Genomic DNA, 21,216 nt, shown 5'->3' on the forward strand with positions numbered 1-21,216 from the left:
GAAGGGTCCAGAAGCACATCACAGCATCTGGTTGAGACTCACGGGGTGGTAGAAATGGTGAGATGCACTTGAGTGGATCAGACCAGCATGAAAAACCAAAGCAAGAAAAAGAATTCAAGGGGATGAAATCAGCATGTCCCCCAGGAATGCTGGTTACCTCTGAAGTTCAGGGACTTCCCTGGCGGTCCAGTGGTTAGGAATCTGCGCTTCCACCGCAGGGGGCATGGATTCAATCCCTAGTCTGCTGTGTGGCGAAGCCAAAAAAAACCAAAAAACAAAAATGCTGCCCACCGTTCCAGTTCCACGAGGATTAAACTGCAACCCACTGCAGTCGCCCACCAGCAGTGTGCCCTGAGGCGAATTCATGATAGGGAAAAACAGGAGGAAGCAGGCTGTGTTAAGATGTGGATCTAAGGGAGAATTTCAATGACCCCGGATTCTTGCATCTTCCCATACATAGAAAAGCACTAAAATCATTAACTTGAGATGTCTGTCTCTTGTGATATGTAGTAATCTTTTACCAAGAGGTATGCTTGACACCTGTATTTCCCAATCAAAAAATTCATATATATATACTGGCTCCCCTACCTCTCTGGAGCTACTGAGAGGCTGTCTCCCAGGCTAGAGTCCTCAGTACAGTCCCTGCAAAAAACTGAAACTGTGTAAGCAGATAGGTTAGGGGGTCCCCAGAGAAAGAACCAGGAATGGCTTTCTTGACATAAGAGAAGCCATTTTGGCCTAAGCCATTTTGTGATCTAAGCCTGGCTGCAGTGCTTGCCCTTGAACAGGTCTCTGTGATCAGTGATCTTAGGGGAACAAAAGAATACAGGAACAGAGGAAGAGCAGTCCAACAATAGTGCAGTGATGCAGCGGAGTACTAGTTCCTCCTCGAGGGATATACACAATATACCTTTGAGTTCTGTAAGGAACTAAGGCCCCCACCCAGGTGGTGGGTGATGTCCCTTCTGACTTCAGTCAACCCAAGCCTGGACTCTGTCAACCTTTGCCCCAATTCTATACTGAATAATCCTCTGCTCAAACCGCTTCATGAATATGCACGTACCCTTAGCTTAAAACTTCCCCAGTGTCGCTGCTGGGGAGACTCTGCTTTGGGTAAGATCCCTGGTGTTCTCCTTACTTGCTGCCCGTAATACATGCTTCCTTCTGCTCTTTGGCAAATGGTTGTGGCTTCTGGCTCCACACCTACCAAGAGGTGAGCCCAGTGTTCAGGTAACACCTGCTTTCACGTTGTGCATTTTGTTTGCTTTGTTTATTGTTGACAGTCCCCGCATAGAATGCGTCCACTGTGTTGTTCACTCAAAACAAATCACAAGCAACTTTGCTAAAAGGACTGAGACCAGCAGGGTGGGGCAGTGGTGGTGATAGGGAGAGAGTGAAGGGACAAAGTAGGCGATTAAATAGTTACTCCCACTAAGGGATCATAAGTAAAGAAAGGAGTATGGGAGACCCCTGTAAGTTAATGATCACGCAAGAAAGCAGGCTTGCCTAGCAACAAAACCATGCAACAGAAGCACAAGACATGCCCCAAAACAATGGTGGAGCGAGACCCACATCCTGCCCAGTGAGGTCAGTAAGGTAATGATTCCTAGAACGTGCTCCTCTGCGCACGCTAAAGACAAAAATATAGGGAAAGGTGGCGTTCTACTGACACCTGAGATGACGTGCCGCGGTTCAGTGCACGTTACCACCTTTTTGCCCACTTCCGTAGCACCACGACAGCCCTGGCTTGACCGTGTAGGGACAAGAAAACTTCCCTGCCTGACATGGAGGAGGAGCTGATGATGGAAGTTTGACATCTACTCAAGAATGAGGAAGAAGTGGTCTTCCCTTCACTTTTTCTACATTATAAAAATGTAGCCCACCCAGCTTTCATCACGGTGCTCCCTTGCCTGCCCGCTTGCATCTCTCACAAGCACCCTATACTGATAAACCTTTTCCTTACCTGTCACTGCCTCTTGCTGAATTCTTTCTGCACTGAAGAACCTATGCTCTATTGAGTACCAAAACGCGTTCTGTCGTTTCAGCGGGGCCAGGCCAGAGGAAGATGCACAGGTGGACTTGACCATCACAGTTGGGAGTTTGCATTTGACTCTGGGGACACTGGGAGCCAGGGGGCGGGGGGCGGGCGGCAGTGGCAGGACAGGTATGTAACAAATGCTCTGTTCCCGCTAATGCTGACCTCAGCTTCCATCTCTGTGTACTATTTTGCAGGTGATGTTGATCTGTTATACTCTTCCCACAACTACAATGAGAGATGGATGTGGTTACCGCCAGGTTTCAGAAGTGAAAACCAGGGCTCAGAGGGTTGAAGCCACTTGTCCTCCTGCGTCTATGACCCTGGGCGTGCCCAGCATTTCCTCTGCTCCGGGTGGCAGGGCTAAGTCCCTTGAGGGCTGGGTTCAGAAGCAGCTGGGCCTCCTAGGGGCGGCTGCGCTTCCCTCCCTGGGGTGGGGGGAGGCTGGAAGGCACAGGCTGTGCGAGAGCAGAGGGAGGCTGGGTGGGGCTGAGCGGGGGAGGAGCCCAGGGCTCTGAGTTTCCATTTCCTACAGCCTGAGGGAGGGGAGGGAGGGGAGGAGGGAGGGAGGGCTCTGAGTTTCCATTTCCTACAGCCTGAGGGAGGGGAGGGAGGGGGAGGGGGGAGGGGGAGGGAGGGGGGAGGGGGAGGGGAGGGAGGGGGAGGGGGGAAACCCCCAGGAGAGGGCCGGAAGGGGAACGAAGCGGCAGAGGGGAGGGAAAGGAAAGCTTTCCTCGGGCTCTGCCCGGACTCTCGCTTCCACTGGCATCTGCCCGGGCTGCACGGAGGTGCCAGGCGCAGCACTGTCTGGCCCGGGCACACTTTGGCCGGGAGTCTGGGCTTTCTAGTCTCAGTGCGCAGGGGCCGGAGTGATGCCTGCCGTTTCTCTGTAGGCAAATTCAGCTCCGTCCGGTCCGGCCCCTGCCCCCTCGCCTGCCCCTCCCAAGCTGCTCGGTCTGCCGCCTGACCAGCTGGCCTCCGGGACGAGGGGAGTCCTGCCCAGGGTGTGCCCTCTCCCACAACACTCCTGTGGTGCCCATGGCCCAGGCCCGGGGCCCCCTCCTCCCCAGTCCTTAGCACCACCTTCATTGCCCCGCTCCTGCCCTCCTGTGACCCAGGACCCAACCTGCTGGCGGGGGCCCCTCGCAAAGGCTACCTCATGGCCCGGCCTGGGTTTGCCCTGCCGGAGCTTTCAGAGTTCCTCTGGTCCCCTGCCGGGCTCCCCTCGGTCCGGTGCCGTTGGCGGTGGGGTGGGAGGTGCGGGCACCAGACCATCCCCAGGGCTGGTGACGGAGCCACAGCACAGCTGGACCTCCCCTCTCTGAGCTCCACCCATGGGTGCTTTCTGGGACCCCTTGAATGGAAGGTTAATAACCTCAGCAGAGGGTGCATTCTGGGAGGACGGCTCCCTGGAGAAATCTGAGTGACACGATGAAGTCCTGGGAAGGCAAGCATTTAAGGTCGGAGTGGAAAGTGCAGGAGGAGGGGTGCTCTAGGTGCCCGAGACTCTGAGTTAGCCGGCGAGGCGCCGTCCCCTGGCGGCCGCGAGCGGCACACGCCGACGGGAGCGCCGAGGCCGCTCGAGGGGGCGTCTGCCCTCAGCCCTCAGCCCTTCCGTTTAGCCTCCGGGGCAGAGCGGGGCGAGGCTCTCCGCGGGCCCGAGGGGGCGGGCCCAGGCTGGGCGGAGCCTCCCACCACGCCCCCAGCCCCACCCCGTGCGGAGGTCGTCTTCCTACAGGTCACGCTAAGCTTCCCAGCCTTGTCAGTCCGTCCATCCCGCTTTTGCCGAGGAAGACTGTCCTGGAACAGCCCGCCGGGCTTCATTGTAATATTGAAGGAAAGTCCACCTCTTCTAATAGCTGGCCTCCTCCTGAGGGCTAGAGGGGACGCCAGGCTGAGGGTCCCCAGCCCCCGTCCCTCCCCCAGGACCACGCCCTTTGCCCCTCCCCCAACCCTCAGCTCCTCTGCTGACAGCTCCCCCAGCCTGAGGACCCCCCCCAGGGAACTGGGGAAGCCTATGGAGACACAGGCAGCCAGAGGATCAGTCACCTGAGTCTGGGATTAGCCAGGAGATGTCCCTGAGCTCTGCCCCCCAGACCCAGCTTTCACAAGATGCCCCGTCCACCCCTCTGTCACACACACACACACACACACACACACACACACACACACACACACACACACACACACACACACACACACACACACACACACACACACACACACACACACACACACACACACACACACACACACACACACACACACTCTCTCTCTCTCTCTCTCTCTCTCTCTCTCTCTCTCTCTCTCTCTCTCTCTCTCTCTCTCTCTCTCTCTCTCTCTCTCTCCCAGGGTCAGGACTTGGGACATTGATAGCACCCCAGGCCTGGGCTGGGGGTGGGCAGGAGAGGGGCTCAGAGGGTGGGTTCCAGTGGCTCTCACCCTACTGAACCCAGGGGCGTCTGGCTCCCTCCTCACATTAATGCCTGGGGTGGGGCTGGGGGCAGGGAGGCAGCTCTTGGCCGGTTCTGCCCAGAGGAGTGAGCAGAGTCTTGCCATCCTGAGAGTGTCACAGACACCGGTTCACCCGCCACTCCGTTCCCGTTCCCCACAGCTTCTGCTGCACTGGGCCTGACACCCTCATAGCCTGGGGTCTGGAGCCGGTGTGGGTCAGACCCCGCAACCCTGGGCTCCCAGTGACCCCCGCCTTTCCTGCAGGTCCTTGTAATTTGCGTCCCTTCCCCCAGGATCACCAAGAGCGCCTGTCAGAGAAGGGGATGGAGGAGCTCCCGGCTCCAGGCCAGTCCTGACAGGACCACAGCGTCGGGCACCCCGAGGCTCTCCTTGCCGAGCCCCCTGCTGGGGAGCAGACCTCCCAGCTCCCCTCACTTGCTGGCGCCCAAGCTCCCCTGGGAAGGTGGCCTCGCTCTCCCTCCAGTGGTGTCTCAGATTTGTGACTCGGTTTCCTCAGTGGTCTACTTGTCCTCAGGCCCCAGCCCTCCTCCCCCCGGGGCCTGGTGAGAGCTGTGGTCCCTGTGGGAGGGACGCTGTGGTCCCCAGGAGGGTAGACAGGCCAGGGAAGGACAGGGATGACCCGGGCCACAGGAGGGCAAGCCCCCAGCCCTGCCTCCACCCATGAGGATCCTCCTGTCCACGGAAACTTAATCAATAGTCATTCTAAGGAAAGAGAATTTCAGTGGCGCCAACCTGAGGATTATAAGCCGGGAGACAGCCTTCCAGAAAACCCTGAGGACTCTTCCACCTGCTAAAGGTCAAAGCAAGGTTACATGTTTCTGAGACAAAGGGTTATACGCCAGATGGTGTATTATTGACAGTTTACACAGTCCAGATCTACATGTACAAAGCGAGTAGTGGGCCATGGTGTTACAGCAGGCAGGTGGCTAGATACGCGCAGAGGAGGCGGGGCGCGGGCCAGATGGCAGGAAACCGTACAGCTTGTAGACAACGGTGGCCCTTGGACAGACAGAGAAAGGAACCTCTGGACTGACAGGAAACCACACATTTTGGGGTGACAAGTGCCCTGGAGACAGACAAAGAAAGATGAGAAGAGGCTGGAATCTCCAGAGTCCAAAAGTAACCTTTTGCTCATTATACTCTGATTACAATAAAATTAGCCTCGCAGATAGGAAATACCCATCGGGCACGGAAGCCAAGAACAACGATCAAGGCTAAATAAAGGAAAAATGCCTCCGCCTCTTGGGAAGGTGGAGCTGGGAAGAAAATCAGGGAATACGACCCCAAACCCCTCCCTCCCCAATGAATATTCCGCCCCTTCACTTCTACACCCCAGATGACCAGCTTGCCAAAGAAACTCGGCACAGCTACTCACGTGAGTCTGCCTGGTCCCGCAATGAGAGTGCGCTGTCGCTTCGTAAATCCTCACTTTACTTTCTTGACCTCTGTGTCTCCTCTCTGAAATCTTTCTGTGAGTGTGAGTGAGACCTGTAACTTGTATTCACCATAGAAAGTGCAAAAGGGAAGGGACTGTACAGATACAGTTAAAGTTCCTGATCAGTTGACTTTCCGTGACTCAGAAGGGAGCTGTCTCTGGTGGCCTCACGAGTCCTCTGAAGTCCCCCCAGCAGCACAGGCTCTCTGCTGGTGTGGAGCTGCCAGGAAATGGACTCTGCTGCTTTTTAAACTCATCACTCTGTTTGTGAGATTCCTATGTTGCTGAGTGTAGCAGTAGAGGATTCTTTTTCATTTCCATGTAGTATTCTATTGTGTGCCCATGCCAGCATTTATGTATTTATTCTGCCCTTAATGGGCGTTAAGGTTGTTGACAGGTTTGATGCTCATGAATGACGCAGCTCTAAACATTTGTGGGCCTTTATCTTGGTGATTTTTTTTCTCTTGAGAATGTACCTGGGAGTGGAAATGCTGGGTCACAGGGTATGTGTATGTTTAATGTCGACTGAAAAAAAAAAATAGCACCACCTAAAAGTTGAGAATCATGTTTTATTTGGCGGCCTTTCTGAGAACTTCAAGCCTGGGAGGCAGCCTCTCAGAAGAGCTCTGAGTTTCTGCTCCGAAGAGGTCAGGGAGCAGTGAGGATATACAGAAGTTTTGCAACAAAGACCAGGTAGTCGGAGCATCAAAAGACTATGGGAGTTTTTTGTTTGTTTGTTTTGTTCTAAGGGCCGATTTTATTTATTTATTTATTTTTGGCCACACCGCACAGCATGCAGGATCTTAATTCCCTGACCAGGGATCAAACCCATGCCCCCTACAGTGGAAGCCAGACTCCTAACCACTGGGCCACCAGGGAATTCCCAAAAGATTACTGTCAATTAAAGAAAACCAGACATCTCAAGTTGAGGAACGTAGCGCTTTTCTGTGAATGGGAAGATATAAGAGCCTGGGCTCACTGAAATCATTCCTTTGACAGGCATCTCAGCTTCTCCGGCCAGTATCCCGTTCTTTTCCATCATGAGTCCCCTCGGGTTGCACAAGTGCGGCAGCTGTGGCAGCTGAGGGCTTGGCAGAGGGCATCCCCCTCGTCTCCATCCTGCGTTCCTTCAGGGCTCACCTTCCGGGGGTGGGGGGCCGGTGGTGGTCGATGGCTGCGACATCCTTTGGCTGCTGACATGGCAGCAGGAGCCTTAGCAGACTGTGCCAGTTTATACTGAGGCCGTAAAGTGTGAGCTCTCCAGCTGTCCACATCCTGCACAGCTCTTGGTGTTTTCAGTACTTGTAATACTGGCCATTCTCGTTTGGATTTCTTCCTCTCCAACTGTCATATATTTTGTTTTCCTAGATCAACTGCACGACTGAGCATATGACATACTTGGTAAGTGTTCTACATGCACTTAAATACGGATTCACTTGTTTGGTATGATGTTCCATATATGTCCATTATGTTAATTTTTTGCAATCTTGTGCAAATTCACGTATGCTAAGTGACATTCTTGTTTGCTTGTTCTATTGTTAGGGAACCATTGACCGAAACTGCCCGCCTTGGCCAGGTATGATAATAACTACTTGCATGAGCTGTCACACAAAAGGAGGCCCCAATAAGGAACAGGACGCTGCCGCAGAAAACTCACCAGGAGAATTTGGGAGGGGCCGAAAGGAGGGAGGAGACGCCAGCCCGTAAAACGTCCTGCCAACCTCCCAGAAACCCTCCGACTGGAATCCATCTTAACTCAGAGATGCATGCCCCACCGGGAAGGGCCCTGAGTCAGACCAAATGTGGGCACAAGTAGGATAATTGGCCAGAGACAACCCAGAAAGTAACCCCATCACCATAAAACCCGAGACTGCGAGCCACGTGGCAGAGCAGTCCTCCTGGGGTCCCTTACTCTCCTGCTCTCTGCCTGGGCGCCCCTTCCCAATAAAGTCTCTTGCTCTGTCAGCACGTGTGTCTCCTCGGACAGTCCATTTCTGAGCATTAGACAAGAGCACGCTCTCGGGCCCTGGGAGGGGTCCCCCTTCCTGCGACACTATCAGTTACTTAAAGGATCTATGGTAAAATATTTGTGTCACTGTCAATTTGCCTCAACTTTCACTTCTGCCGTATCTTGCTTAAACATTTCGAAGCTGTTACTCGTTGTATAGAGGTGGGATTGACATATCTTTGTGTCATGTTGACTTGTTATTGAGGGGGCTATGTTCTACTTTGGTGGGAATAGGACTGAGTTGACGCCCTGCATTCAATTTGTGCTTTTCCTGGAGTTTCTTTTCTGTTCTTTCCGGAGGAGAAGGGCCGAAAAAGGACCATTCCAGGGCGCGGCGCTGGGCTTGCCACATTTGGGAGCGCCGCCTGAAGTTGGGCGCACAGCCTCCCGCCGCCCTGCCGTTGGGCTGGTGGAGGCCGCAGCACTGCTAGGGTTGCATCAGTCCTCCTGTTTGCACTATTTCTTTTTGCGACCATGGCCCCGCCTTAAGTATTTCCAATTGAGAATCAAAACCTCAGGAAACCGAAACTTAACCAGCCGCTCTCGCTTCTGTAATTACGCTTGCTGACCCTCCCCGCCCCCGCAACCGTCCAACCAATCAGACGGCGACTAGTGTCTCTGTTTAAAAGTCAACCAATCGGCGACTATGTTTGTACCGGTCTATAAAAGAGATGTACTAAACTCCGCCAGGACCTCTTAGCATCACCGGCAACGAGTGCGCGGAGGTCCAGGTTCGAACCTGCAATAAATGACCCTTGCCGTTTGGCTTTGACTCTCGACTCTGGTGGTCTTGTGGAGGGGCCTCGCGACCTTGGGCATTTCATTATCGCTATGAAATATCTTTTAGTAATATTTCTTGCCTTAAAGTACACTTTATATGGCATCAATAGGGTGAACGAGATTTCTTTGGATTACTGTCGGCAGGATGTTTTTCCCACCCTTTTTCTTTTCAGCTATTCTGTGTCCTGATTTTTAAAGTCAGGGTTGTAACCAGTTTAGTGTTATTTTGTATCCAGTCTAAAAAATTTTGCTTTTACTTTGGAATGTTAAGTCCATTTACTTAACATTTACTTAACATAGAACTAACATAGTTGGGTTAATGTAGTGCAGCCCTGACACTTGGTTTCTTTTTTTTTTATAAATTTATTTTATTTTATCTATTTATTTTTGGCCGCGTTGGGTCTTCATTGCTGCGCGCGGGCTTTCTCTAGTTGCGGCGAGCAGGGGCTACTCTTCGTTGAGGTGCGCGGGCTTCTCATCGCCGTGGCTTCTCTTGTGGCGGAGCACGGGCTCTAGGCACGCGGGCTTCAGTAGTTGTGGCACATGGGCTCAGTAGTTGTGGCTCGTGGGCTCCAGAGCACAGGCTCAGTAGTCGTGGTGCACGGGCTTAGTTGCTCTGTGGCATGTGGGATCTTCCCCGCCCAGGGCTCGAACCCGTGTACCCTGCATCGGCAGGCGGATTCTTAACCACTGCACCACCAGGGAAGTCCCGGTTTCTCTTTTTCTAATGCAAGGGCCTGACCTCAGCTTTGCTTGCCAGGCATCCACTCCCAAATGACTCTCTAGATTAAACACATTGCCAGCCACAGGACTAGGTAGGAGCCAGACACGCCCACCCCCAGGCTCCTTTGTTTTAGAGCTCTTAGTTGGTTTCTATAACTCACCATCCTGGGCTCTAGTTTCTCCTCTACCCATGCTTTAAATCCCCACTCTTCTGTTTTAAAGTCACTAATAAAGAGTGAGCCCACCAAACCCTAGGTCCCCACCCTCGACCCCATAAAAACAGAACCCCAGGCCAGTGCTAGCACCCTGTCCCCAAGACCTCACATTGTGCCTCCAGGTATGCCTCAGGGTCTGTGATCAGCTCGGGCACAATTCTCTGATTGGCTGACGGTGAGGTAAGAGGGTGGTTAACATGATCAATCCCGAGGTGCCTGTAGGTCTGGGGCTCACGATCATCAAGTAGGTTATTTCTTCCATTTGGTGGTGGTTTTAGCGTCCATAAAACAGCTCAGGAAATGTGCATCAGACACTGTTATCTGGGTACTTCAGAGACGAGCTACAGCAGAGGATATGGGGGGAGGGTCTGTCCCAGGAAGACCCCAGAGGGTCCTGCTCAGTTACACGGACTTATCACTCCTGCTTCTCTGCCCTTCTTCCTAGAGTTCCATGTTCCCATTTGTAATCATTTCACTTTACCTTGAAGAGTTTCCTTTTTTATTTCTTGTGGTTTGAGTCTGCTGGCAATGAATTATTGCAACTTGTGTATAAATCAAACTCTTTTGTTTTCTATATCTCTGAATAATATTTTTGGTTGGCATAGAATTCAGGGTTGCCAGACTTTGTCATTCATCGCTTTCAAGATACAGTTTCATTTTCTTCTGGCTTTTTTGTGAAAAGTCAGCTTTAGCTCTTAATTGTTGTTGCTTTGTAGACACTGTGTCTCTTTCCCCTGGCTGCTAAGGGTATTGTTTTCTGGTTTTCAGCATTTGGATTGCAGTGTCGCTAGCTGGGACGACATGCTTTGCATTTATCCTGCTTAGAGTTTTCTGTGATCCAGGGATCTGCGAATCATCTTTCATGGATTTTGAACAATGTTATCTCTTCAAGTATTTATTTATTCCCTCTTTCTTCCCTGTGGTACTCCAATCTCATGTAAAGTTAGACCATTTGACTGAGTCTCACAGGCCCTTATGCTCCGAATAATTTTTTTTCTGTTTTTATTCTCTCTAAGCTTCCCTTGGGCTATTTTATATTGTCCTGTCTCTACCTACGTTCATATCGTCTTCTGCTCCTCATTCATCCAAACGAGTTCTTAATTTCAGATGTTTTGTCTTTTAATTCCAGAATGCGACGGTTAATCGTATGTGTTAACTCGGCTGGGCCACAGGACTCCGATATGTGGTCAGACACCATTCTGGATGTTTCTGTGAGGATGCTTTTGCATGAGATTGCCATTTAAATTGGTGACATTTGAGTGAGGCCGACTGCTCTCCATAACCTGGGTGGGTCTCACCTCATCAGCCGAAGGCCTGAATAGAACAAAAGACTGAGCTCCTCCAAGCAAGAGGGAATTCTGCAGCAGTCTCTGGACTTTAACTGCAGCACCGGCTCTCCGGCCTTCTGGCTCTAAGGAAACAGAATTTGCCACCCTAAGATACGTCTCTCTGTCACATGCATTGTTTTCAGCTGGTTATTTTCTGAGAAAGAGCAGACATGGGAAGGGTTCTGACAACCAAGTAGGAGTTGACCTTCTGTACGAAGCATTTACACTTATAAGGGAGATCTCCATTTGGGGTGGCCTAATCTCTAGAAACTCTTATCACTGGAGAAGGCGATGCCTTCAATCCGCGTCACAACCCTGCTCACCTGCCGCAACTGACTCTCCCCACCTTCAACAACCTGTTTTGTCTTTAGCTGAGGATGGCTCTTAAGGTGAGGGCTGTGGCCCCTTTGGTGAGTTACTCAGTTTTCCTGGGTCTCTCCCATGTAGACATGTTGTTAAACTTCTGCGAGATTCTCTCCTGTTAATCTGTCTCATGTCAGTGTCACCCTTAGACCAGCCAGAAGGGTACAGGAAGACTTCTCCGCCCCCCGCCCCACCCCCCACAGCCCATCCTGAAGATTTTGGCCCTGCAGCCACTTCCTTAAAACAAATCTCTTTTTGTTTCTATACGCATTCTATTGGTTCTGCTTCTCTGGCGAATCCTCGCCCATACAGAGAATATTTATTTGATTTGTTTCATAAAGTCCTATTCTCTGTCAAAACTCTCAGTTTTTAAAGTCTATTATTGAACATACTTGTCACCGTTATTTTAAAGTCCTTTTCTGTTAACTCCATTATCTGGATCGTCCGCTGGTCCGTGTGTACGGCTTTTCTCCCCTGTTGCTATCGGTCACCTTGGGGCCTTGTATAAATAAGAGCCAGAGGCCACGCGTACCTCTAGTAGCGGGTCCCTCGGTTCCTCTTTTACCAGATCAAAGTGCGTGAGGTATTCACCAGGTCAACTCCATCACAAGTTGAGCTGGGTTGGGCTGGACCGCAGCTTTGGGAAACTCATACGCCCTCCTGTCCCTCTCCTCCCAGGCTTCCGGTGGAGCCTCGGGCAGGCGTGTCTCCTGGCCCTGGAAAGCGCGGCAGATGCCCTCCACGTCTTTGCACCCTGCTTTGAAGCCTCCCACTCCCAACTCCTGCGGCCGCTTTAGACTCTGGCAAGTCTCTTCAGAGCAAGGTCAAATGTGTGTTTGGAGCAGGCCTCTTTCCTCGGGTGGGAACTTGGCTCCTCAGGGCCGTGGGACTGCCGCGGACGTCACTCTTCCTTATACACGCCCCGCCCTGGGTACCGCCGCCTGCATCTGGGACTCAGCGCGCATTCTGGTTTTTCGTAGGTTTCGCTTTCCCGGAGCTGAGCGTGCTCGCCCCTCCTCCCTGGGTTGTGGATACAGTCCCGCTGGTGGTTGGCAAATCCCCAGGAAGAAAAGACAGGGCAGGCTGGCAGCGTCGGCTCAGCTCTGGGGACTTCCCCACCTCTGGAAGCCAGTCCACTTGGTCCTTGTCCCTCTCAGCTCCCCAACACGTTTACTTACGACACCTGCAACCTGCCTGTTTTTTTCTTCTTGGTCCAGTGGGAGCATGTGACCGCCAGTCTACTTCAACCTGGCAAATCCCGGACGCCCTCTGATGGCTACTGAATTTTATATGCTTACTTTGCATCCTGACTCGTTACTGATTGTTTTCCAAATATGTTACTTTTATTCTTTATTCTCTAGGATTTCCAGGTATACTGCCGTATCATCTACAAATGATAGATACGGTTTTACTTCTTTTTCCATTCTAAAGCCTGTAATTGTTTATTGTTTTCTAACTGTATCAGTGAATACTTCTGACTGAATTTCAAATAGTGATGGGAATGCTTTTCTTTTAATGGGTATTTTTTTTCTAATGTAAGATGATAACTTTTTTTAAAAAAAATACATGGTAAAGGGCTTCCCTGGTGGCACAGTGGTTGAGAATCCGCCTGCCAATGCAGGGGACACGGGTTCGAGCCCTGGTCCGGGAAGATCCCACATGCTGCGGAGCAACCAAGCCCGTGTGCCGCAACTACTGAGCCTGTGCTCTAGAGCCCGCAAGCCAGAGCTACTGGGCCCGCGAGCCACAACTACTGAGACTGCGTGCTGCAACTACTGAAGCCCATGTGCCTGGAGCCCGTGCTCCACAACAAGAAAAGCCACCACAATGAGAAGCCCACGCACTGCAACAAAGAGTAGCCCCCGCTCGCTCGCCACAATTAGAGAAAGCCCGTGAGCAGCGATGAAGACGCAACACAGCCAAAAATAAATAAATACAATTTATTTTTTTTAAAAAAGTTACATTTTGTTTATTTATTTATTTATTTTTGGCTGAGTTGGGTCTTCGTTGCTGTGCGGGGGCTTCCTCTAGTTGCAGCGAGCGGGGGCTACTCTTCGTTGCGGTGCACGGGCTTCTCATTACGGTGGCTTCTCTTGTTGCAGAGCATGGGCTCTAGGTGCGCGGGCTTCCGTAGTTGTGGCACGCGGGCTCTAGAGCACAGGCTCAGTAGTTGTGGTGCGCGGGCTTAGTTGCTCCGCGGCATGTGGGATCTTCCCGGACCAGGGCTCGAACCCGTGTCCCCTGCATTGGCAGGCAGATTCTCAACCCCTGTGCCAGCAGGGAAGCCCTGTGTCGTTTGCATTTTCTACTAGTGTAGTCTTAGCGCTCACCATTCTAGGTCGTTTTTCCAGGAACAGGTGAGCCCTTTTAGTTCGGGTTTAGGTCGCTTTGTCCTCTTGTTTGCCTGCCTCCCTGCTTCACTGCCTCTGCTACAGCTTCCGACTTAACAATCTCAAATGCCTGCTCCCTTGGAACTTTGTGAGACTTTATTTCTAAGCTGGTCTTTACGTTTTCCTCCATTTGTTTCCTCACTTTCATCGTTTTTCATCTCATGTCTTCTTTTTATTGCCTACTGTTGTTTTGAGGTTCTGAACTTCTGATGCAAGGTGTTCCTTCATATTTTCAAATGTTTTGACTCAGGCATGAGAGATTTATTCTGCTTCCTGGTTCGTTTTCTGGGACATTTTTCAAGAGAAAAGTTTTATTCTCGTTTTAATTCTCCGTGCAGTGTCTTCCCACAGATGAGCGCGCAGTAGGACGCGGCCTCTTGGCGCGAGGCCGCCCTCTTCCGGCTGCGCGATGAAGTGCAGCTGTTCTTGCGTCCGTTGTCTGGTGGTGGGAGGGGTGGGTGCCTGTCGACATCAGGAGTCTCCCTGGTTGCTGCCGCACTTAATTTCCCCTTCTTCTTTCCTTCTTTCCATTGGCCACCAAGCCTGCAGGGGTTTCGCCCCTCCTACTGGTCTGCTCCCCAAGAACGGATGCATCGCCCACTGCTCCTGCATCCCTGCATCTTCTCAAGCCAGGCCGCTGGCCAGCAGCTCTCAGCCTGGCTCCCAGCATCCCCTCGAGGGGAGCTGGACCTTCTCTTTCTGAGGATGGCTTTTGTCCAGCCCATCACTCTCAGACCCTTGGTTCCTTTCTCCCGTTTCCAACCGCTCTCTCCAGCGATACCACGCTGCACAGCAGGTGCCCCAGGTCCAAAGACGGCTCTGCCAGAAGTTTGTGTTCGTTTTTCTACATGAAAGTAAATGACATCTGTGGTCTCTCCATCTCCTATGCGTGCTGAAGTCACGAGGAGCGTGGCGTCTTGTTCCCTTGCTCTGTTGATCTGAATCCTTTTCTTGCTAGAAAGAGTAAATAGAGTTGGATGTAGGCAGCTGAAATGATCCTAGGGCCAGAATTCAGTGGGGTTTTTAAAACTTAAGATTCCAAATTTATTATTGCAAATTTATAGAAATACAATTGGTTCTTATCTTATAGCCAATGGCCCTTCTAAATTCATGGATTAATTCCCATATTTGCTCTGTACCTTATGTTCGAAACTCAAAATCCCATGATGTCCAAATGATAAGAAGTTGATTTCTCATCTTTTAAAAAAACCTTTATTTATTTATATTTTTGGCCGCATCGGGTCTTAGTTGCGTGGGATCTTTGCTGCGGCATGCAGGATCTTTTCATTGGGGCACACAGGCTTCTCTTTAGTTGTGGCTTGCGTGCTCTGTAGTTGCACACGCGGGCTTAGTTGCCCTGCGGCATGTGGGATCTTAGTTCCCCGACCAGAAATCGAATCCACGCACCCTGCATTGGAAGGCAGATTCTTAGCCACTGGACCACCAGGAAGTCCCTGATCTCTCATCTAAAATGATGATCCCCTTGTTTCTCTATCCAGGACAGAGTGAGTAGAAGGGGTGATAACAAGGGGGGAAGTGTTCAAGAGTTCACCATAAAGATGATGCAAGTTAGGGCTGGTTTTATAATGACCTTTATCAGATTAGAAAGATCCCCTCTATTCTTAGTTTGCTGAGAGAGTTGTAATCACAAATTGCGTTGAAGTTAACAAATAATTTTCTGTATATATTGGATTATATAGTATGTTTTCCTTTTTGTGGGCCATTGGTGATTTTCCAATATTATGTTTAGGACATGTTTCATTAATTTTCACGGGATATTGCTCTGGAATGTCCATTTTTTGTAATACCTTATCCATTTTTGTTAAGAACTCAAGACTATGCTAACTTCTTAAAATTAATTAGGAAGTGTTCATTTCTTTCCTCTGAAAGAAGCTTGGAAGATTGATATTATCTTTTCTTTGAATGTTTGGAAGAATTAACCAGCGAGAGCATCTAAATCTAGAACTTTCATTTGCAGAAAGTTCCTTTTAAATCAGCTTTTTGAGGTATTATTTGTAAAAAGTGAAATTTATGAATATTAAGTATAGTTTCATGAGTTTTGAAAAACTGTTTTGGCCGTTTTAACTGCTTTGCATTTTCATGTAAGTTTTTGAGTGACCTTATTAACCTGTCACAAATGCCACCGGGTCGTTTCATCACACCCACATCCAACAGCACCATGCGATTTGGGGGTTTCGAATTTTTCACAGATTCACATTCAACTCCATCACGGCATGAAATGACAAATGAATAAACGCACGACGTAAGCCCAGATCCTCCCCCCAGGCATCTCCAGTTCCACCCCTTCTGTGCCCACCTCCAAGCCGGGCCCATGCCCGGGCAGAGGCTGGACAGCAGGGAGGGCTGGAGTTGCACCCGATAAAGGGAGGCTCTGGGTGCACCAGCAGCAAGGCGGAGGCTGCACCTGGCCAGGCATGGTCCCTAGGACGTGCCAGGCAAGAGGGGGCGGGGGACAGTCCTGCTGGTTGGGCCACTGGGTGGACTGGAGGGGAAATGACCCCAACCAGCTGCACACCCTCATTCATAGCCAGCACATCCTCTCCCTGTGGCAACGGGAAGCTGGGCCTGCAGGGGGTGCCGAGGCCTCCAGAGGCCCAGTGGCTGCGAGTGGAGGTGACCGGCAGCAGTCACTCGGGGGCCAGAGGCAGCCCGTCCAATCCCCCTTTGCCTACTAGTCGCCCCTTTTATCCTTTGACCCACTCTCCTCCTGCGAGACCCCTGGGGGCAGGGTCACCCACTGCAAATCCAGATCCAGGGCCCACACCCTGCCTTCTCCTCAGAGGAGCTCAAACAGGTGTGGTCAAGGAAATAAACGCAGGAAGGAAAAACAAAGAAAGAACCTGGGGAAAGATGCTGGCAGGACATGGCGTGACAAACTGTGAAGCCACCTGACACGCAGGTGCGGGCACCTGGGCATGGGCGCTGCCTTTAGGGGGCAGCCTTGGGAGGCAGGGGTCCCTGGGGGTCAGAAAAGAGGGCAGCCTTTCCTGCCCACACCTGGACTCACGCAGGGCCCTTAGACCTGCCCGGTCTCCAGGTGAGGTTGTGGCTGGGGTGATGGTGCCTCCAGAGGGGACGGGGTCCCACTCCGGACCACCGCCCCTGCCCTCAGTGGACTCTGCTGCTTCATCTGTGCCGTGTTGTTTGGTGACAAAGATTCTTTGCTTGGCCAAACTTTAGTCAGGCTCCCAAACCTTCTCCTGGGCCCATCTGGGCACTTCCTTGTAAAATCCGGTTTTAATAAGAACCTCCCCCAACTCAGTATCCGATGGGGTTCCGTCCCCTCCCACCCCCCAGGTGAGGACTGAGCACCTGCCCTGCCTTCAGGGAGATCCTGGTAGGTTTGTTTAGCCAGAATCCCCCTACCCCTGAGGTCTCCTCTTAGTGTTTTTCCATCCATTGACCACACCTGCTCCTTGGCTGTAAATCCCCACTGCCTCTGCTGTATTTGGAGTTGCCCCCAGTCTCTCCCTGCACAACCCGTCACAGCGGTCCCTGCGCCGGTCTCGAGAGCCCCGCTGAGATTATTCAGTCTCACTGAGCTTTACGAGCGTCATGGAAGTTTCTTTCTTTAACACTGGTTCTGGTGAGGACAGGTTCCTGGGAACCTCCTCCCCTCCTCCCCCTCCCCTCCTCCCCCTCCCCTCCTCCCCCTCCCCTCCTCCCCCCTCCCCTCCTCTTCCTCCCCTTCTCCCCTCCCCTCCTCCCCCCCTCCCCTCCTCCCCCCTCCTCCCCCTCCTCCCCCCCTCCCCTCCTCCCCTTTCTCCCCTTTCCCCTCCCTCTCCCACTTGCCCTTAATTGCCCTGTTTCCTGCCCTGGGCCTGGCTCTTGATGCTTTCCCTCTGGACGGCCCTGCACTTCATCTCCGATTGCCCAACCGGCCTCCTGTTCTCCAGCCCCAATGATCCCTCCTCCCCCTTGAAGCCCTCCTCCACCTCCAACACCAGACCACTTGCCACCACACCTGCGGGAAGTTTCAGCTCTCCTGAGCCTCCGAGGCAGGGACTCAGTGTGGTCCTGTGTCCCCAAGGTGTGAACCGGGCCCTGTTCCGCAGGGGGTTGTTACAGGAAGAGAAGGATGCAGCAGAGCTGGCGCGGGGTGGAGACTGGCGGAGGGGATGCACCCACCGGGGAGAAGCGCTCCCTGCCCGCCTGGCGGAGGGGATGCCCGCAGGGGAGACGCGCTCCCTGCCCGCCTGGCGGAGGGGATGCACGCACAGGGGAGACGCGCTCCCTGCCCGCCTTCTGCTCCAGCACGAAGCGGCCATCCTCACGGACCCCAGGAGACCCTCCCAAGAGCCCGAGCTGCGAGCAGGGGCTGACAGGCCTCCACAGCCGGCCCTCCGTCAGCTGACCCTCCCCAGAGGGCCGCGCTCCCTGAAGCAGGGGAGGGAAGGTTCAGGAGTCCTCGGGCTGCGAGAGGGGCAACGCGAGAACCAGGGTCTGAGAGGCCTCGAATGAGGAGGGTCCAGGGCGGAGAGACCGAGGGGATGGGCGGTGCGACGGGGGGAGGTCCGCACAAAGCCTCCGTCTCTGCTCCACCGTCCCTCTCCCGCCCTCCTGCAGGCTGAGCCGTCTGGCGTCATGGGGGTGCCGGTTCCAGTCCTGTGGGCTCTGCTGGTGTCTTTGGGCTGTGCTGAAGAAGCCACAGAGCCAGGTAAGGGCAGCCCTCTGGGCTGCGGGGGTTGCCGGAGCTCCGGGGCGCAGCGGGCGCATCTCTAGGCAGCGGAAGCCCTTTGCGCCGCCGGGCAGGTGCGCAGCGCGCTCCACCGCGGCCTGCTGCTGCCCCACCGCGGCCTGCTGCTGCCCCACAGGTGAGAACCTGAGCTGCTACCAGTGCTTCAAAGCCACGAGCTGGGAGTTTTGCAAGCCCGCCGCGTGCGCCTCCGCCGACCGGGTCTGCGTCTCCCACACGGTGATCATCACCCTGAGTGAGTCCCTGGCCAGCGCTGAAGGGGCCTGTCGGGGGCTCTGCGCTGGATCCTTCGGGGTCTCTGCGGGGAGCTGAGGAAGGCTCCCTTCAGGGGCCCCCTCGCCTGCGCCGACCTTTGCCAGATCCCGGTCCTGAGCAGGGGAAGAAGAGGCAGCCGCTCAAGACTGAGCTCTGGGGGCTTCCAGAGGAGGCTGGCTGGTCTCTTTCCTTCTTTTCGGTTATCCTAAACCAAGCGCCCTGAGCAGCCTATGATACGATGTAATGCAAAGCATACAGCTGTCATATGATACAATACAACAAGGTTCAGTGTAGTGAGGTACCATGCACACAACAGACACAGCAAAACAAACACAACACAGCACAGCAGGACACAGGGAAGGTGGACTCCACCCGAGGGTATCTTTTCTTCCGTAGCTTGGGTTGTTTCGAGTGTTCTGTTCCCTCCGGTGCTTCGTGCAGAGGTCTCTGCGCGTCTCTAAGTGAAGGAGGGAGGGGTGGGCGGGAGCCCAGGCTGGGTGCAGCAAGACCTCTGGTCACCATCGTTTCTCTCTCTGCCCTGCTTCCCCCGTCTCCCCGGGACTCCCAGGCCCCTGGCTACCCGGGTTTCCAGGCCACGTGTGGTTTCAGGAAAGAGCCCCGACCAGGGCCAGCAGTCCTGAACCCTGTCTTTGCTGTGACCTTGAAGGTGACCCTGGGCAGCTGTGCTCCCACTGTGCAGGGCCTGGCCTGTGAAAGGATCAGGAGAAGGTATCTGTAGATGTTCCAAGACCAACAGTTCTCTGACCCGAGGTTTGGTTCTGGCCTTCCCTGCCCACGGGAAAGCACCCCTCCCCAGGCTCCCCCTCTCTTCCTGAGCGCTGTCTCCTCTTTTCTGCAGGATCTCGCCTGAGAATTTCGCTCAGCAGGCGCTGTGCTCCCAGGTGTCCCAACACCAACATGAAGTCTGAATGGTCGTCGGGCCCCGGGGTGCACGGCAAGATCACCAGGCACTGCTGTTCCAGATCTCTCTGCAACAGGGCACGCCCCCCGCAGGAGGCTCCCGGGGCCCTTCCAAGGGCGCTCCTGCTCCAGGTGGGCCTTGGCCTCCTCTGGGTCCTGCTGTGAGCACATTCCCCTCGGCCCCAAAGCCCACGCTGTCCTCCCACCTCTATCTGCCCCCATCGCTCTCAAGACCATGGGTGGGACATTCACCCCTGAGACGGTGGGCAGCGCCATCGCCTCGCCCTGGGCCCGGCCGCCTCTCCCGTCCCCAGCAGGGGTCCTTCGCTCACACAGCCTGGGACTGTAGCCCCACTCCGTGGGGTCAGGGATGGGGGCATGCGATGGGCATTTCTCAGTTTGGGGTAACAGCCCCTGCTCTGAACAGAAGCTCCAGGTCCCTGTGCTGGGCAAGAAGAGCCCGGCAAGGCCAGAGGGTGGCTCAGCCCTGGCTCTGGCTCTCACTGGCTCTGTGGTCTCGGCCCCCCCACGTCCGCTGTTCTCGCCACCTCTGTCCCTGGCCCAGGCAGAGTCCTGCAGTGGGACCACGACCTTCACTCCTTCCAGAGACAATAAAGTCGTTGCTTGACCACACCCCCTCTTGCTTCTTCCTCGTCTCTACCCATTGGGCCCAGACTACAGCCCTCTGGCCTGCTCTCAGCAGACTCTGTGGTTGTGCGCTGGCCATGGTTGGAATGGTGGACAAAACTGTCCCTCTGGGCTACAGCCAACCAAGCTGGGGACAGGACCAGCACTGGGCAAGCAAGAGTCACAGGCTCAGGGTCGGGTCCTCAGGAGGGCCAGCTGGCCAATGGTGGGGTGGAGGCTCGGAGTCTGGGGCACATGGCAGGGGTCAGTGGTGCCCGCCTAGGAGAGTGGGGTGGAGAGATGCTGGGCGGTGGGGTGGATGGGAACCATGTTTGGTGCACAGGGGTGCTGGAGAGAGTAGGGGCTGATGGAAGGCCTGGAGGTGCCCAGGATGGCCCCATGCCTGGCTTGGGGGAGGGTCACCCAGGAGAGGGGCACAGGGGTGGAGCAGGTTGGGACAAGTGGAACTCATGACAAGCTCATAGAGACATCCAGGGAGACATCCTGGAGGGCAGAGAGCTAGAGGACAGCAGCCAGGAATCTGTGGGCGGGGGCAGCGTCAGCAGGCAGCAGGTCCCCAGAGCCCAGAGGACGCTGGGTCCACACACCTGGCCCCCAGTCCTGGTTCCTCAGGCTTACCCCACCCCGGAGTCTGCACACCTCCCCCCGCCAAGGTCTGCACACCCCTCCGCCCAGGGTCTGCATGCCCCCCGGCGTCTGCCCAGCTCTGGGTCCTTACACCTGCCTCCCCCATCGCACACCTGACCCCAATCTCCAACTCCTGGTGATTTCCCCCGTGGACCAGGGGCCTGGCCGCCCCTCGTGCTCCGGGGCCTTCATGCATTCCCAGTCCTGGGCTAGGCTCCACTCTGTGCCAAGGAGACCGATGGAGTGGCCAGGAGCTCTCTGGATGAGAGGCCCAGAAGGCCCAGCTTGAAGTGGGA

At 53.9% G+C, this 21,216-nt stretch overlaps 2 protein-coding genes across 8 annotated transcripts in view; one reads left to right on the forward strand and one right to left on the reverse strand.

Annotated features, from left to right (window-relative positions):
• LOC101316201 (cytochrome P450 11B1, mitochondrial) overlaps positions 1-6,009 on the reverse strand; it is a 43,226-nt gene extending 37,217 nt beyond the window's left edge. Inside the window, exon 1 of the mRNA XM_073794877.1 lies at positions 5,886-6,009. The gene's annotated coding sequence lies outside the window, so the exon portion shown is untranslated. The remainder of the gene's footprint in view (positions 1-5,885) is intronic.
• Positions 2,706-20,272, forward strand: LOC109549510 (lymphocyte antigen 6L). Of its 7 annotated transcripts, none has more exons than XM_073794878.1 (7): positions 6,197-7,346; positions 7,488-7,521; positions 10,801-11,388; positions 12,041-17,803; positions 18,340-18,430; positions 18,588-18,704; positions 19,584-20,272. In XM_073794878.1, exons 5-7 carry the CDS (start codon positions 18,358-18,360, stop codon positions 19,808-19,810), a joined length of 417 nt encoding a protein of 138 aa, XP_073650979.1. In that variant the 5' UTR covers positions 6,197-7,346; positions 7,488-7,521; positions 10,801-11,388; positions 12,041-17,803; positions 18,340-18,357; the 3' UTR covers positions 19,811-20,272. The 7 variants fall into 7 exon arrangements, 3 of the variants coding, with proteins under 3 accessions (XP_033698697.1, XP_073650979.1, XP_073650980.1); XM_073794879.1 differs by having other exon boundaries at positions 12,041-12,185; XM_033842806.2 differs by lacking the exons at positions 10,801-11,388; positions 12,041-17,803 and adding an exon at positions 2,706-5,885 and having other exon boundaries at positions 7,314-7,346.
• Positions 20,273-21,216: the final 944 nt, after the last annotated feature.

Source organism: Tursiops truncatus, chromosome 17 (genome assembly GCF_011762595.2).
Source record: "Tursiops truncatus isolate mTurTru1 chromosome 17, mTurTru1.mat.Y, whole genome shotgun sequence".
Lineage (NCBI taxonomy): Eukaryota > Metazoa > Chordata > Mammalia > Artiodactyla > Delphinidae > Tursiops > Tursiops truncatus.

Excerpts from the sequence above, each read along its gene's own strand:
- LOC109549510 (XM_033842806.2), top strand. The coding sequence starts at position 18,358 with ATGGGGGTGCCGGTTCCAGTCCTGTGGGCTCTGCTGGTGTCTTTGGGC. Across the intron at positions 18,431-18,587 it reads TGAAGAAGCCACAGAGCCAG|GTGAGAACCTGAGCTGCTAC; the intron begins GTAAGGGCAGCC and ends GCTGCCCCACAG. Across the intron at positions 18,705-19,583 it reads CACGGTGATCATCACCCTGA|GATCTCGCCTGAGAATTTCG; the intron begins GTGAGTCCCTGG and ends TCTTTTCTGCAG.